At 43.1% G+C, this 15,568-nt stretch overlaps 1 protein-coding gene across 4 annotated transcripts in view; it reads right to left on the reverse strand.

Moving 5' to 3' along the window:
• TBC1D9B (TBC1 domain family member 9B) overlaps positions 1 to 15,568 on the reverse strand; it is a 107,393-nt gene that overhangs the window by 41,151 nt on the left and 50,674 nt on the right. For all 4 annotated transcript variants that reach the window (XM_040344989.1, XM_040344990.1, XM_040344991.1 and 1 more), the window contains exons 7-9: positions 11,902 to 12,126; positions 9,070 to 9,213; positions 3,634 to 3,784 (exon numbers count right to left, since the gene is read on the reverse strand). In XM_040344989.1, coding sequence (XP_040200923.1) covers positions 3,634 to 3,784; positions 9,070 to 9,213; positions 11,902 to 12,126 — 520 coding nt within the window. The remainder of the gene's footprint in view (positions 1 to 3,633; positions 3,785 to 9,069; positions 9,214 to 11,901; positions 12,127 to 15,568) is intronic.

Genomic DNA, 15,568 nt, shown 5'->3' on the forward strand with positions numbered 1-15,568 from the left:
TAAGGAGCATTCTTCTCACTGATCACCAATGTAAGGGACATTCTTCCCACTGATCACCAATGTAAGGAACATTCTTCCCACTGATCACCAATGTAAGGAGCATTCTTCCCACTGACCACCAATGTAAGGAACATTCTTCCCACTGATCACCAATGTAAGGAACATTCTTCTCACTGATCACCAATGTAAGGGACATTCTTCCCACTGATCACCAATGTAAGGAACATTCTTCTCACTGATCACCAATGTAAGGAGCGTTCTTCCCACTGATCACCAATGTAAGGAACATTCTTCTCACTGATCACCAATGTAAGGAGCATTCTTCCCACTGATCACCAATGTAAGGAACATTCTTCTCACTGATCACCAATGTAAGGAGCGTTCTTCCCACTGATCACCAATGTAAGGAACATTCTTCCCACTGATCACCAATGTAAGGAACATTCTTCCCACTGATCACCAATGTAAGGAACATTCTTCTCACTGATCACCAATGTAAGGAGCATTCTTCCCACTGACCACCAATGTAAGGAGCATTCTTCCCACTGATCACCAATGTAAGGAACATTCTTCCCACTGATCACCAATTTAAGGAACATTCTTCCCACTGATCACCAATGTAAGGAACATTCTTCTCACTGATCACCAATGTAAGGGACATTCTTCCCACTGATCACCAATGTAAGGAACATTCTTCTCACTGATCACCAATGTAAGGAGCGTTCTTCCCACTGATCACCAATATAAGGAACATTCTTCTCACTGATCACCAATGTAAGGAACATTCTTCCCACTGATCACCAATGTAAGGAACATTCTTCTCACTGATCACCAATGTAAGGAGCGTTCTTCCCACTGATCACCAATGTAAGGAACATTCTTCTCACTGATCACCAATGTAAGGAGCATTCTTCCCACTGATCACCAATGTAAGGAACATTCTTCTCACTGATCACCAATGTAAGGAACATTCTTCTCACTGATCACCAATGTAAGGAACATTCTTCTCACTGACCACCAATGTAAGGAACATTCTTCCCACTGATCACCAATGTAAGGAACATTCTTCTCACTGATCACCAATGTAAGGAGCGTTCTTCCCACTGATCACCAATGTAAGGAACATTCTTCTCACTGATCACCAATGTAAGGAACATTCTTCTCACTGATCACCAATGTAAGGAACATTCTTCTCACTGATCACCAATTTAAGGAGCGTTCTTCCCACTGATCACCAATGTAAGGATCATTCTTCTCACTGATCACCAATGTAAGGAGCGTTCTTCCCACTAATCACCAATGTAAGGAGCGTTCTTCTCACTGATCACCAATGTAAGGAGCGTTCTTCCCACTAATCACCAATGTAAGGAACATTCTTCTCACTGATCACCAATGTAAGGAATATATATAGGGAATAACACTCACTTAGGCTGGATTCACACATATGGCATGTTTAGTGCTTTTTGTATTTTGCAGATTTGCACTACAGAACGTGTTCCATAGGAAACCATGTTAAATGGACTGTTGTGCAAAATGCAAAAAGCACAAAAAATGCCATAGATGTGAATCAGGACTTAGTCCAGGTTCACACGGACAGCGGGAATGAAATTGTGTGAGACAGTTCAGCTAAACTCGCACGATTTCATACCCGCATGTCAGTGTGAATTTGGCGGGTGATTTCAGAGACGTCTGTGCGGGTTGCTGCACAGATGTCTATGGAAATTGCACCAAGAAGTCGCCAAAAGTTACACAGAAACTACTTTTGGGAATCGGTGCGGCGCCACAAATGGGGCATCGCACCGATTCGGGTAGTGCCATTGCCATGCGATTTGACATATGATATATATATATATATATATATATTCTTGAATAGGTCCCTTCTAATAATCCATACAAACATGTTTTTATTCTTTTTCTATTTATTTTTTGCATTTTTAATATATACTTAATGTTTATATATATATATATATATATATATATATATATATATATATATATATATATATATATATATATATATATATATATATATATATATATATTCATTTTACATATATTCTCTGTTGGCCCCATGTTTTATATATTGTGTATATATATATATATATATATATATGTGTATGTTCTCTATAGTTTTATGACATACATATGTTTAATTATCCTGGTTCTTATACACCCCAGTTTTTATATACATGTTTTTTTTTTTTTTTTTTTACACGTCTTTTATAGTATTTTATCCAGCTTTTCTACTTATGCCATTATATTTATTTGTTAGTTTGCTGCTATCTTGGGCCACGCTGGGACCTGTAGTCCCACTGCACCGACATAAGCATAAAAGCACCAGCCTCTATAGCTCACCATCAGGCCAATAGAAGGAGCAGTGGCTCCGAGCGCGTAGCCCAATCAGCCTTTGTTCTCCCTGTTTGACCCTCCTCCCGGAAGTGTTCCTGGGAAGTAATCACGTGACCTGTCACGTGACCTGTGAGGCTGGAACAGACTACATCCTGAAGGCCACAGGACAGGCCTGAAGACTCCACACAATCTGCTTTCTTCACTTCTAAAGCAGCCCATGGATCCGGGACGAGGACTACAGGATGTTACAGATGAGCCTTCTTTCCTTACCTTCTTGTAAGTGTGTTTTTTACAATGTGTCATTAAAAGAACCTCTTTTATACTGCACTTAGGTGGCGCTTCCTTTCTCTACCCCTTTTTTGTTTACCACAGAGTCAGCTCTCTGAGGACAGCAGCCGCCATTGAACAGCCACATCACCTGCATTTTTAACCATTGAACTTCCTGTTACTACTATTTCCAATGGACTAATCACCATACTCCTACCCATATATGTACTTTGTATCTGCGCTGACAGTTACCTCTCCTATTGTCTTCTTACCGACCAGCTTGCAGAAAACCAATTAACCTGTCTACAGTATGCGTTAAAAACAGGGGTTCGGTCCGCACGCATTTGCAAACGCATGCGTGAGCCACAGAGCCGCGCCAAGGCACCCTGTAATATCTGTGGTCCTAACACTAAACAATGAGCGTCCCCACAGTGGAGGCACATGCATTTTAATGGATAGACAGGGGCAGGTGAACTGAAGGGAAGCCACCCCTCCTTTAAAGGTACAAGAGCACACCAAGCACCCAGCATATAGCACAATGGCTGTAAAGGTGTTGGTGCACTGATGGACCAATATAAACACCACAGGTGAAGCATAAACATGTCCACTGCCCCCATCTATAGCTGGTCATAACAGTAAGTAGCATTGGAAGGCTAAAGCAGATAACAACAAAAACCTGGGGAATGCCCAGGGAAAAACCAAGCCTACTTACCGACCAGCTTGCAGAAAACCAATTAACCTGTCTACAGTATGCGTTAAAAACAGGGGTTCGGTCTGCACGCATTTGCAAACGCATGCGTGAGCCACAGAGCCGCGCCAAGGCACCCTGTAATATCTGTGGTCCTAACACTAAACAATGAGCGTCCCCACAGTCCCCACATAGGCAATAGAGCTTTGTTCTACTAAGCCAAGATCATACAGGCACTATGGTTTAGTTATACTCTATTATATCTGAAGAACATTACTCCATTTGCCACACTATCCTAAGGATCCAATAATACAATGCATTGGGCTTACCTGAAAACAAGAGCCAAAGTTCTCCTCGCAAGCTCTCTGGAATGCCCCTTGAAACTAGGTCGCGGGTCTTTGATGTTCGGTACATACACATCCCTCGACCATACTCAAAGAAGTGAATGTTCCAAGACTCCTCCTTCATTTTTTCTTTTGCCTAAGAAAATAAAAAACAACAATTTATAAAACTGCTCTATAAAAAGGTGCAATTTTCCATTTCCAGTTTCCATATACAGGGTCATATATAGTGATGATGAAAGCGTTTACACCAGGGGTTGGCAAGCTTTTGATCGTGATCTTCCAGTCGATTGTGGCCAGGTGACTGGTAGATCTCTCCCTTGGTTTGCCGAACCGCTGTCCTCAGAGAATCTAACACAGTGCAGTCAGTGCAATATAAGCAGTGGGGATATGTTGGTTTTTCCGCCCAGCCGCATTGGGAGCGGAGAGCAGCCACATAAGCCAATAGCTCCTCTGTAGTGCCGGCTGCAGTCCTAGGCAGAGTGATATTAACTGAACTCTTATCCCTGTTAGTCGGAATCAGAGTGGTGCCAGCAGCAGCTGCAAGACAGAAAAAAAGAAAAGCTCTGCATTGCACTGAAAGTGGACGGTTAGTGTGCCTTACAAAAGCAACACTGAACTGGGCATAAAAGTTCTAAAACAGGGCATGTATGGGGGCTCAGGGCAGTAAGGGCTTGTTTACATTTGTGTTTTGAGGGCAGTAAAACCCCATAGTTGAGCCAGGTCCCCCCCCCCTCTTTACCTGCAGCGGCCAGAGGCGTACACATGTTGTGGCTGCACCAAAATGACACGCCCTGTTATGCTTGGTGGGTGTGGAGCCCGCCAAGCATGACCCACTCAAGTGAATAAGGCTGCTCAGCAAGCACCCTGCAACCTTGTGCAGTACAGCATCCAAGGGGTTAAAACAAGCAGCGAGAAGGCGCTGTATCGCCTCCTCACTACTTGCTTTATTTTCCCTGGACCCGACACAAGCATGTAGTTGTAGGGTGCTTGCAGAGTGGACCCATTTACTTAAATGGATTGGTGGGTGGTAGTGCCCACCAAAAGCAAGGTGGGGTATAATCGTGCTGTGGCATGTGTACATCCTTGGCTGCTGCCTCTGCAGCTAAAAGGAGTAAAGATTGGGGGTGGTAAAGCTGCAGCTCAACTGCAGGGTTTTACCATCCCGAACCTCACGTGTGAAATGAGCCCTAAGATTGCTGCTGCTGAATGCAACTAAGGGCTCATTCACAAGTGCAGGAGGCACTGCTTCTCCTCTAAAAAAAATCCAAGCCCGTTTGACAGGTGAGAAGTAGATATGTTGTATCCTCACCACCTGATTTAACCAACTGCCGTCTGCCTCACGTAGATATACGTTGGCAGAATGGCACAGGCAGGCAAAGCACCGTATATGTACGTTGCTTTGAATCCTGCCCCCTTGCGGGCGCGCGAGCGGCCGCGCGGTCTCCGTGACTGTGCCCACGGGACCCGCGGACTCTATTTCCGCCGGTGTCCAGCGATCAGGTCACAGAACGGCAGAATGGGGGGATGCCTTTGTAAACAAGGCATCTCCCTGTTCTGCCTGGTGACATGTCACTGATCGTCTGCTTCCTCTTATCGGAAGCAGCGATCAGTGATGTGTCACATGTAGCTACGCCCCCTAACAGAAAAACTCCCTAGGACACACACTTTTGCGCAAACCAATCAATATACGCTTATCATCGCTTACCAAAAATATGTAGAAGAATATGTATCGGCCTAAACTGAGAAAAAATGTACCTGGTCATTTGACAGCCAAATGGTCCGGGGCTGAAGTGGTTAAACCTATATTTCCTGTGCATTGCATATGTGTATGTAAATATGTGTACTGAAATTAGAGATTTAAATCAGGCGTGAGGAAGCAACACTGGGTAACACCAGGCCCGGACTGGCCATAGGGCACACCGGGCGTTTGCCCGGTGGGCCGCGGGCCGCATGTCTGGCTAGGACATGCAGGGTTAGCCGCAGATTCCGATATGCGGGTGGTGGTGGGAGGAGTGGAGGCATTCTCCGTCTACCAAGTCCCGCTACAGCTCAGTCTGGAAATCGGGCTGCGGGGACAGCAGCATCATTTTCTATCTCCCCCAGTCTTCAGCACGCTCGCTCTGCACCCTCCTGCACTCCGATCCTCCCCCCCCCCCCCCCTTCACCTCACCTCGATCTCCAGTGCCTTTCTGAGAGAAGCCGGAGCCTAGCTAATGCTGCTGACACGAGGGAGTTGAGCTGAACTGTGAAAAGTTTGTGAAGATAAGGCAAGCTGATTAATGTCGGCCGGGACACAGGACGGATTCTCTTGCAGGACATGAGACACTTCAGGAGTCGAGTGTGTGTGTGTCTGGGGGGCTGCTAAGTTTGCAGTCTCTCCCCATAGCTGACACAAATCTCTCAAGCAGGCAGACATCACTGTATAAGCCTCCCCCAATCAGTCTGTATGTCCACATACTGTGAACTTAATTTTCGACCCTTCCATTTAACCCTGTATTATCCAAATGTTATACACTGAAAAGTATAAACTCACCACACAAACTAATAATAATCCTCAATAAACAGCAGAGCACAGTGTTCACATTCATCTGCATGCTAGCACTATTATATGAACACTTATTAATTTAGTGAATCATTTCTGTTTATGGAGGATTGTTTTTTTTGCGTTTATTTACAGGCTCAGTTCACACATACAGGTGTGACCAAACATGGGCATATTTTTCACGCATCATATGTAGGGAATCCCAATTATTTCAATAGGATGCCTTACCTCCAAACAACTAAAAGTATGTCCAACGGTTGGTGCCAGTGTCCACGTCATGGCAATATATCAGCATTGCCATGATGTGGATCCTGGACTGCAACTGTGCAAAACCCATGAGCCATGCATGCATGGTAAGCAGTGCCATCCAGGGAAATACAGCAGAACAGGCATTGTCCCACCCTGGTAGCCGTAGACAAAGGAGACCCTTGTGTATGAAAGGGAACTTTTCTTAACGGGCCTAAAGCTGTGCAAGGGGCCCCAACATTTTTGATGGCCACCCTGTGCAAGGCAGATTGGGGGTGCGGTCCAGCCCAAGTGCCACACTGGGGGGGTGTCAGGCCGGCATCGCCCGCTGTGACAGCTTATATTTTAATCACTGGGTGCCAACCATCACACAAGTCCCACCTCCAGGTTTGGCTCCTTTGATAGACCGCACACTTGTCCATACTGGGACATGTGTTGTCTATCATAGGTAGGAGCTGATAGAGGAGGCGGGACTGGTATGACAGCAGTATGGCAGTGATTCAAATTAAAGCTGTCACAGCAGGCAACACCAGCCTGTGTGATGACCTGGCCGGCTCTCCTCACTGATCCCCTGCACTGGTGAGGCTGCATTGCTGGGCACTGGTGAGGCTGCATTGCTGGGCACTGGTGAGGCTGCATTGCTGGGCACTGGTGAGGCTGCATTGCTGGGCACTGGTGAGGCTGCATTGATGGACACTGGTGAGGCTGCATTGCTTGGCACTGGTGAGGCTGCATAGATGGGCACAGCTGAGCCCTGCATTCTTCATGTAGCGCACTCCTTAGCCCTGCATTCTTTATGTAACACACTCCTGAACTCTGTTTTTATCTTCATAACATTTGGTAGTCATATCTCAAAAACTTCTAAGTATCTTTTTTTAAAATCTTTATTTATGGACAAAATGTGAGAAATAACGTATATATCATACAATCATTCCATAAACACATACCACATACACTGCATATATCATTTGAGGAAAAAATTTCAGTTTAGTGGTGTGTACAAGGCTGAATACTTTATAACAGGCTTTTCAGTAGTCACAAAGCCAGTTACTTGCAGGAATTAGGGCTGATCTGAAGTGTGATGGTGCAAAGTTTAGTTGTTTCAAGTAGTTTACAGCATTTACTTAACTATAAAGATTTCTTTCCGTGTGAAGTTGACAGTATATATTTTTTTATTTTATGTATCTGGCACTCTCAATTTCTTTGAAAGCATTTATTCGCACACTATGCCCAAAAGGTTGCCCCTGGATTAGAGCAACCCTCATCTTGTGCTGCTTCATACTATTTTCAGTACGCCACCATAAAAAACGGAGTTAAAGTAATCAAATCCACACATCCGGCCACCCCCCCCCCCCCACGAATGCCCCCCCCCCCCCCCCCCCCGGGCTGCTATGTCTAAAATGCCCGGGCCTATTTTTTGTCCCAGTCCGGGCCTGGGTAACACTATGCTCAATGATCTTTAACTTCTACCAGGTTGTTCAGGTAGATCGCCACCACATTAAGGTTGCCTACCCCCGATTTACACTTTACAGATATTCAGTTTTAGCGCTGCCTACTAGGTAGGCCATATGTTAATCACTTCAGATATAGGTTAAAACTAGAGGGCCTGCCAATCAGCTTACACCAATTGATTCTGAATGATGGACCTGGGAATGTATTGATCATTATATAAGAGAATGATAAGCAGTCTAAGATGAGGCTCTCATTATAAAGTAAGCCAAACTAAAGGGGTCATAAATAAACTGATTACCACTGCCCTCTTCCCCATCTGTATAGTGCTCACATAGCAAGGAGATCATCTACTATAAAAGATCAATTGCCTTAATCCATGGTTCCACAGTCTTTCTTCAAGCGGACTCCAGTTGTGACTCCAGTTACTAACATTTATAGGTAAAGTTGATCCAGGGTACATCCGATTGCCTCTCGGGGGATCAGGAAGGATTTTTTTCCCCTGCTGTAGCAAATTGGATCATGCTCTGCTGTTTTTTTTTGCCTTCCTCTGGATCAACTGTGGGTATAGGATTGGGTATATGGGATTGTACGATATTTTTTATTTAATTTTTTTAGGGTAGAACTGGATGGACTTGTGTCTTTTTGCAACATGACTAACTATGTAACTATCCCCCTAAGCCGCTCTTTGTGCTAGTTTCCAACTGATCTTGACGCCACTTCTGTTGCCAGTGTCACCATGTAGACTGCAGGGCTTGAATCTACTGCTGATTCTGCATTATACATGACAATTTAAGTGTGCCGATCCACATTTCAGTGTTTTAGACCTGAGAAATAGAATGTAGACTATTGCAGGACCATTACGTCTTTTAATTCCTAAATAATTTAATGAAGGTTTTTTTTATCCTTCTGTAGAGGATTCTCCAGTAAAACAAGTACTATAACCAGCAGGGGTTTGGAAGAACAATGTTAATTATTTAATTAATGGTTATAGTTCCACTTTAAATTTTAGAAATCGTAAACAGACTTCTAATGAAATCATAGGATTATTTAACACAGAAAAATGACAAAAAAGAAGAATGCCAATGTGTCAGCAAGAGGATTTCATTCATTTTCTGCAGTCTCAGCAACCAAAATGTTTTACAATTGTATCTTGAAATGGTTAATTCATAAATATAATTTACCCATTTTGGCCCTTCTTCGTCTGCTGGTTCCCTCAGGAAGAGTTTGAGAAGTCCATGAGACGCAGTAGGGGCATCCTCACAGCCAGACTTCTGAGGAATGCAGGTGGCAATATCAGTTGGACTTTCAGAAAGCAGCTTTGTTGCCTATCAGAAAAAAAAAAAAAAAAAAAAAAAACCCCAGCAGGCACACATTGTAAAAATCACTTATAAAAATAAGCATAGATTTAAAGAATGAGACCACCTTTCAAAAAAAAATAACAAGATCACATATCTTTACAAATAAAAAATGTGCATTTGTTATCTTATTAAACTGCGTGTATAATCAGCAGATCACATGTGCAATGCCAGGATCCTTCAGACTCTCAATCAGCTGTCTGTCTGTACATCCCATACAAGAAGACAGTTACTGAATAGCAGGAAAAAAATAAAATCAGTGAACTACGAGAGCGCTCACCAGTGCCCACACAGCTCATTGAGAACTACAAGCTGTCTGTCACAGCAAAACCATACAGGCTTGTTCCAAGAGCAACAATATGTCAAGTGTGGTAACCTACAGTAGCCAAATATTTCCTTTCTGTACAATGGATCAGTAGGAAAATAAATGTTGCCAGACCGCAATGGGTCACACTAAACTAGTATTAAATTTGCTGGTGCGGAATTAGCCAGGGCTGCATTTACCGTAATGTAACTTGTGCACTATTGCCTCGTCTCAGAATTCACAAACAGATACAATTATTTTTGGGTTCCCTTTTCTGGTCATTTCCGGATATTTCTGGCTACATTCAGCAATGAAACTGTAGAGGAATGAGGATGTGGATGATGTACAGAGGCGCCTGAAGACTTGAAGCCCTCATACACAGTGAAGTGATTTGTCATGTGATTTGACAGGCCAAATCGCATGACAAGTCGTAGTCTGTTCCTGGCAATGGCACCGGTCCAATCGGTACGACGCCTTTGCGGGGCCGCACTGATATGCAAAAGTGGTTCCTGCACTACTTTTGCTGATTTCGGGTGCGACTTCAATAGACATCATGAAGCCGCCCAGATGTCTTTCAAGTTGGACCCGACAATGCGGCATTGAAATCATGCAATTTCAGGTGAAGTCACACGATTTCAAAGCCGTGTTCAATGTGAATGAGGGGGAAATAGTTGACATGAAATCACCTCTCCTTTCCTTTGTTTGTTATTCTGTACAAATAAAACAGCATTTGGAATACAAAGCAGACGCATGCATGCTTCCTCCAAAAAGCACATGTTGTCTACATACAGCCGTGGAGAAAGTCTAAAATGATGATACAGAGAACATGATGATTATATTGTGGTTTACTCCCTGGATATCTGAATCTTTTTAGAAAATTTGGTTCAGCTGGCACCATTCGTTTATTTACCAACACCAGGTATTACTTTGTATAAGCTTGATGTTTTCTTTTATTTTCTAAAACACATTGGGGTAGATTCATAAAGAAGTTACGCTGGCGTATCTATTGATACGCTGCGTAACTTCTAGGTTGCTCTGGCGTATCTTTTTTCTGTATTCAGAAAACAAGATACGCCAGAATTTGGCTAAGATCCGACTGGCGTAAGTCTCTTACACCATCGTATCTTAGTTGCATATTGACGCTGGCCGCTAGGTGGCGCTTCCGTCGATTTACGCAAGGAATATGCAAATTAGGTAGATACGCCGATTCAGAAACGTACGTCCGCCCGGCGCATTTTTTTACGTCGTTTACGTTAGGCTTTTTCCGGCATAAAGTTACCCCTGCTATATGAGGCGTATCCTATGTTAAGTATGGACGTCGTTCCCGCGTCGAATTTTGAAAATTTTACATCGTTTGTGTAAGTCGTCCGTGAATGGGGCTGGACGTAATTTACGTTCAGGTCAAAACCAATAAGTCCTTGTGGCGTACTTTGGAGCAATGCACACTGGGATATGTCCACGGACGGCGCATGCGCCGTTCGTTAAAGCGGGGGTTCACCCTATATGAAATTTTTTTTTTTTTTTTTTTCCCTCTAGCATTAAATTCGGCATAGTAGCGCGAGCTACAGTATGCCTGTCTGTATTTTTTTTTCCCCATACTCACCGTTATATCCTACATAGAAGATTCCGGGGAATGGGCGTTCCTATGGACAGGGAAGGTGATTGACGGCCGGCCGTGGCATGTCGCGCTTCTCCGGAAATAGCCGAAATAGGCTTGGCTCTTCACGGCGCCTGCGCATAGCCTGTGCACAGGCGCCGTGAAGAGCCGAGACCTACTCCGGCTGTCTTCGGGGAGCGTGACGTGCCAGAGCCGGCCGTCAATCACCCTCCCTCTTGCTAGGAACGCCCATTCCCCGCGGCAGACGGAATCGTCTATGTACGATATAACCGTGAGTACGGGGATAAAAAAAATTAAGACCGGCATAGTGTAGCTCACGCTACTATGCCGGATTTTATGCTGAAATGTTGTTCAGCAGGGTGAACCACCGCTTTAAAAACGTCAATCACGTCGAGTCACGATTCATTAACATAAAACACGCCCCCCTGTTCCTCATTTGAATTAGGCGTGCTTACGCCGGCCCATTTACGCTACGCCGACGTAACTTAGGAGGCAAGTGCTTTGTGAATACTGTACTTGCCTCACTATCTTACGTCGGCGTAGTGCAAATGGGATGCGCTACGCCGGCAGAAAGATACGCCGCCGTACGTGAATCTAGACCATTAGCTTTACTGGAACAGGGATGTGGTAACCACAGACAACTAAGCACCACCCAACGACCACAACCATTATAAATATCCTTTTTTTTTTACAAAATAAAATGAAACGGAGGGGGGGGGGGGGGGGATCTGTTTACCTCATTATTTCCCTTGCTTCCTTTCCTTGCAGCAGTCTTCTGCTCCCCACTATCGTCCCCTCCAGTACTCTGCAGCGATGTCTTCTGCAGGAAATCAGAGATGCGCTGCACCAGAAAACTTCTGTCTTTCAGATTGGCAAACAGGAACGTCATTTTTCCTTTGGTGCTGATAGACAGAGGACTTGGCAGCACACTGGAGCTGTCGGCTTTCTCCACAATTGTAACCTATGGGTTAGAAGTGGTCACTCAATTACCTACAAATAATTGGAATCTGCCAACATTTGGCATCAGATACACTATAGTCAACATGTTTATTTCCCAAATTGTGGTTACTTGTGTACCACCACCCACCACCAAATGTGACATCTGAATGCAAGTTTTAAAACTATGGCCACAAACAATTGACTTTCAAGTGATTTTTTTTCAACATGACATAAATTATCAATTTCTTTTTCATGCACACCTTAATATGGTTGACATTCTCATCTCAAGAAGCCACCTTCCAGAAAAAACAAACACTCTATTTAAAGGGGTTGTAAAGGTTTGTTTTTTATTTTCAAAATAGGTTACTTTAAGCTACTGCATTGTTGGTTCACTTACCGTTTCCTTCCATTTCCCTTCTAAATGTTTTCTTTGTCTGAATTTCTCACTTCCTGTTCCTCCTCAGTAAGCTGTTCTAAATGACTTTCCACCACTCAGATGATGGTGAAAAGCTTACTGAGGAGAAACAGGAAGTGAGAAATTCAAACAAAGAAAAAAAAAACATTTAGAAGGGAAATCAAAGGAAAAGGTTAGTGAACCAACAATGCACTAGCTTAAAGGAACCAATTTAGAAAAAAAAAAAAGCCGAACCTTTACAACCCATTTAAACACAATGGCTAATAGAATTGCAGTCTCAATTATAGTGTCAAGCCTGATGCACACTGTAACGGAACCCCAAATGGGACAGGGGTTAAAGCCATTTAAGATATTCCATTCCCGAACCCAAGACAGCTACCAACACCTCACAGTCAGGCAGACGAACCCCAATAACGAAACACACAGCTCTGTTTGAGGTTTCACAGGAATAGACCCTTTATTGAGAAAATCAGGCTCTTATATACAGTTAGGATACTGCAGTCCAAATGAACAATGACCCAACTCCACCCACAACATCACACAATGAGCCCCAATACACATCTTTTTGGTAGACATCATGACTCCGGCTCCTGGTCTAATTTACATGAGCTAATTAACTACAGCTGATGATTCATACACTTGTCCTTTAGGCTGTCTTTTAATTCACAATACACATTTATCATCAATAGACCTTCACACAATACAGGGTCAATTAGCACAAGCCACAATGACAGATCCTTAGAAGTTAGTTATTGGACGAGCCCCACATTCAACATATACACAAAAATTCTTCTCTAGTAGAAAACCAATGTCTTGGCAGGCATATTTTGTATGTACCTCACCCCATTGAGGAAGAAAAGATATTAAATCTCATGACCCCTAAGAAAAAAGGAATGAAAAAGTATATGCTCCCAAAAGGACCTTAAACCATACATCCTATATTAGAGCTTCTTCAGAGGTAAAAAATAATAAAGCAAGAAAATATGATAGTACCATATGGGGGCAATATTGAGATCATTGTGTCCCATATATATTGATTGATTGTTATACAAATTGACATCTACATTATATAGATTTATGTTACTTGGAGGTACTTAAAACAAGTATAATCTATTTATTTTTACCCCACCCTACAGGAATTTACATTTATGGTCACAAAACATACTTTTAGATTACATTTGATCTCGCTGGCCTTTGGTGCGTTGGGATAAGAACCCTCATCCAGCATGGACTTCTTTACCCTACCCCACTCAAGATTTTGCAGCCCCCTTCACAGCTGATGTTTTTGGATCTCGTGGCAAAATTGCATTAATTTTTAAATGTCACTTAAATGTTATGCAGTTTTGCCGCAATTATTGCGTGATGAATCGTGCTGCAATCACGTCAAACAGCGTCACGCAAAGCTTGTCGCTCAGAAAAGGAGCAGGAACTTCTTTTGAGGGACAAGCTTCAAATGATGTGGTTTGCCACAATTTATTGCATGACAATAGCAGCAAATCTCCACCGTGTTTAAAAATGAATAGCAATGCGTGTTGCCATTATCCGATGCGAATCTGAGATCCCAAAACGCCAGATGTAAACGGGGCCTGAGGATATTTTACTTTATATCATGTTCACACCGTTAACTGTCTGCCAAATACAGGCAATTATCACTAATGTCAGATCGCACTCCCAGTAAACCACCAGTCTGCAGACACCACTATAACTCTGCCATCTAGCCCTCAGAAGTTCAAGTTACTAATACTATAATTTGCAATGACTAAAACTAGCACTGATGGTGAATGCTTCACTTTGGTAAACACTACCATGAGAAAAAAAAAATCCTTTTCAATACTTAAATATTGCAAAATTATTGTAGGAAGCCAAATTCCCACTAAAACAAAATTTCTCAAAAAAAGTGTTAGTATAGAAAAATTTGGGTGGGGGAGATGCAAAACAAAATGTCTATATTGCTATATTCTAGTCTAACAAATTTTTCATTACTTACAATTCTGAAGACTAAGCATATCTAAGGATATGAATGTAAATAACTTCAGGATATTGCTTCCTTGCCAAACATGGGATGATTAAAATTCCTTTTTCTGTTGATCTAGTAGTGTTTTCTATTTCACAGTGATTACATGCAGCTCCAATCCTTATTGCTGTTCTTCACCTTTTCAAGCATTGAAAAAGTCTATTGTTTAGGTCAGTGGTCTTCAAACTGTGGCCCGGGAGCCAGACGTGGCCCTTTGCTTGCCTTTATCCGGCCCTTGGGTCCTTATTTCCCCCACTAATATGAGACACTATTCTGCCAACTGAAATCAACAATGGGGCGCCATTTCTCCCACTGGCACCAACAATGGGGCAATATTCCTCCCAACAATGGGGCACTACTCCTTTCAATGATACCAAATGTGGTGAGGTTTACTCCCACTGATGCCAGATTTTTTTTTACTCCTGCTGAATAAAATAGACAAGTTTGGAGACCTCCGTTTCAGGTCAATACTAGGTGACTAGATGTATTACAGAGGTACTAGCCATGCCAATCCCCAGGACAATTTGAGTTTGCCTGCTGAGCTTGGTGAAGGGGTTTGTGCCGACTTATGCCTACAGACGTTTGCTAATCATTAGTATTCGTGTATGCATGCAAGGCCATCATTCGACACTAGAAAAAAGCTACGGCTCCCACAGTCTTTCTGGAAAGGCCTGGTCAGTTCCATGATTCCCTATTATAAACCTGCTTACCGGTCTCGAAAAAAGTTTGATAAATGTGTGGCAGGCATGGTTATCATCCCCATCTACTACTGTTGATCATTTTCAATTTGCTTGGGTCTATGGGCCTCTTTTGCGGGGTGTAACTTGTTTGAACCCTAGGTGTTTGTTGACTATTTACTTGAGTGATATTATATCGGGGACCGCTTCATCTTGGTTAAGAGCAACTGGTGGTTATGGTTTTCTATTCATCCCTGTATTTACAGGAGTGGGGGAAGACTGCTTTTAGCTCTTTCTAAACTCTTTGTCCTGATCGGGAATGCATTTACTGTAAACATTTGCTTAAAATGTAAACCAA

Source organism: Rana temporaria, chromosome 3 (assembly GCF_905171775.1).
Source record: "Rana temporaria chromosome 3, aRanTem1.1, whole genome shotgun sequence".
Taxonomy (NCBI): domain Eukaryota; kingdom Metazoa; phylum Chordata; class Amphibia; order Anura; family Ranidae; genus Rana; species Rana temporaria.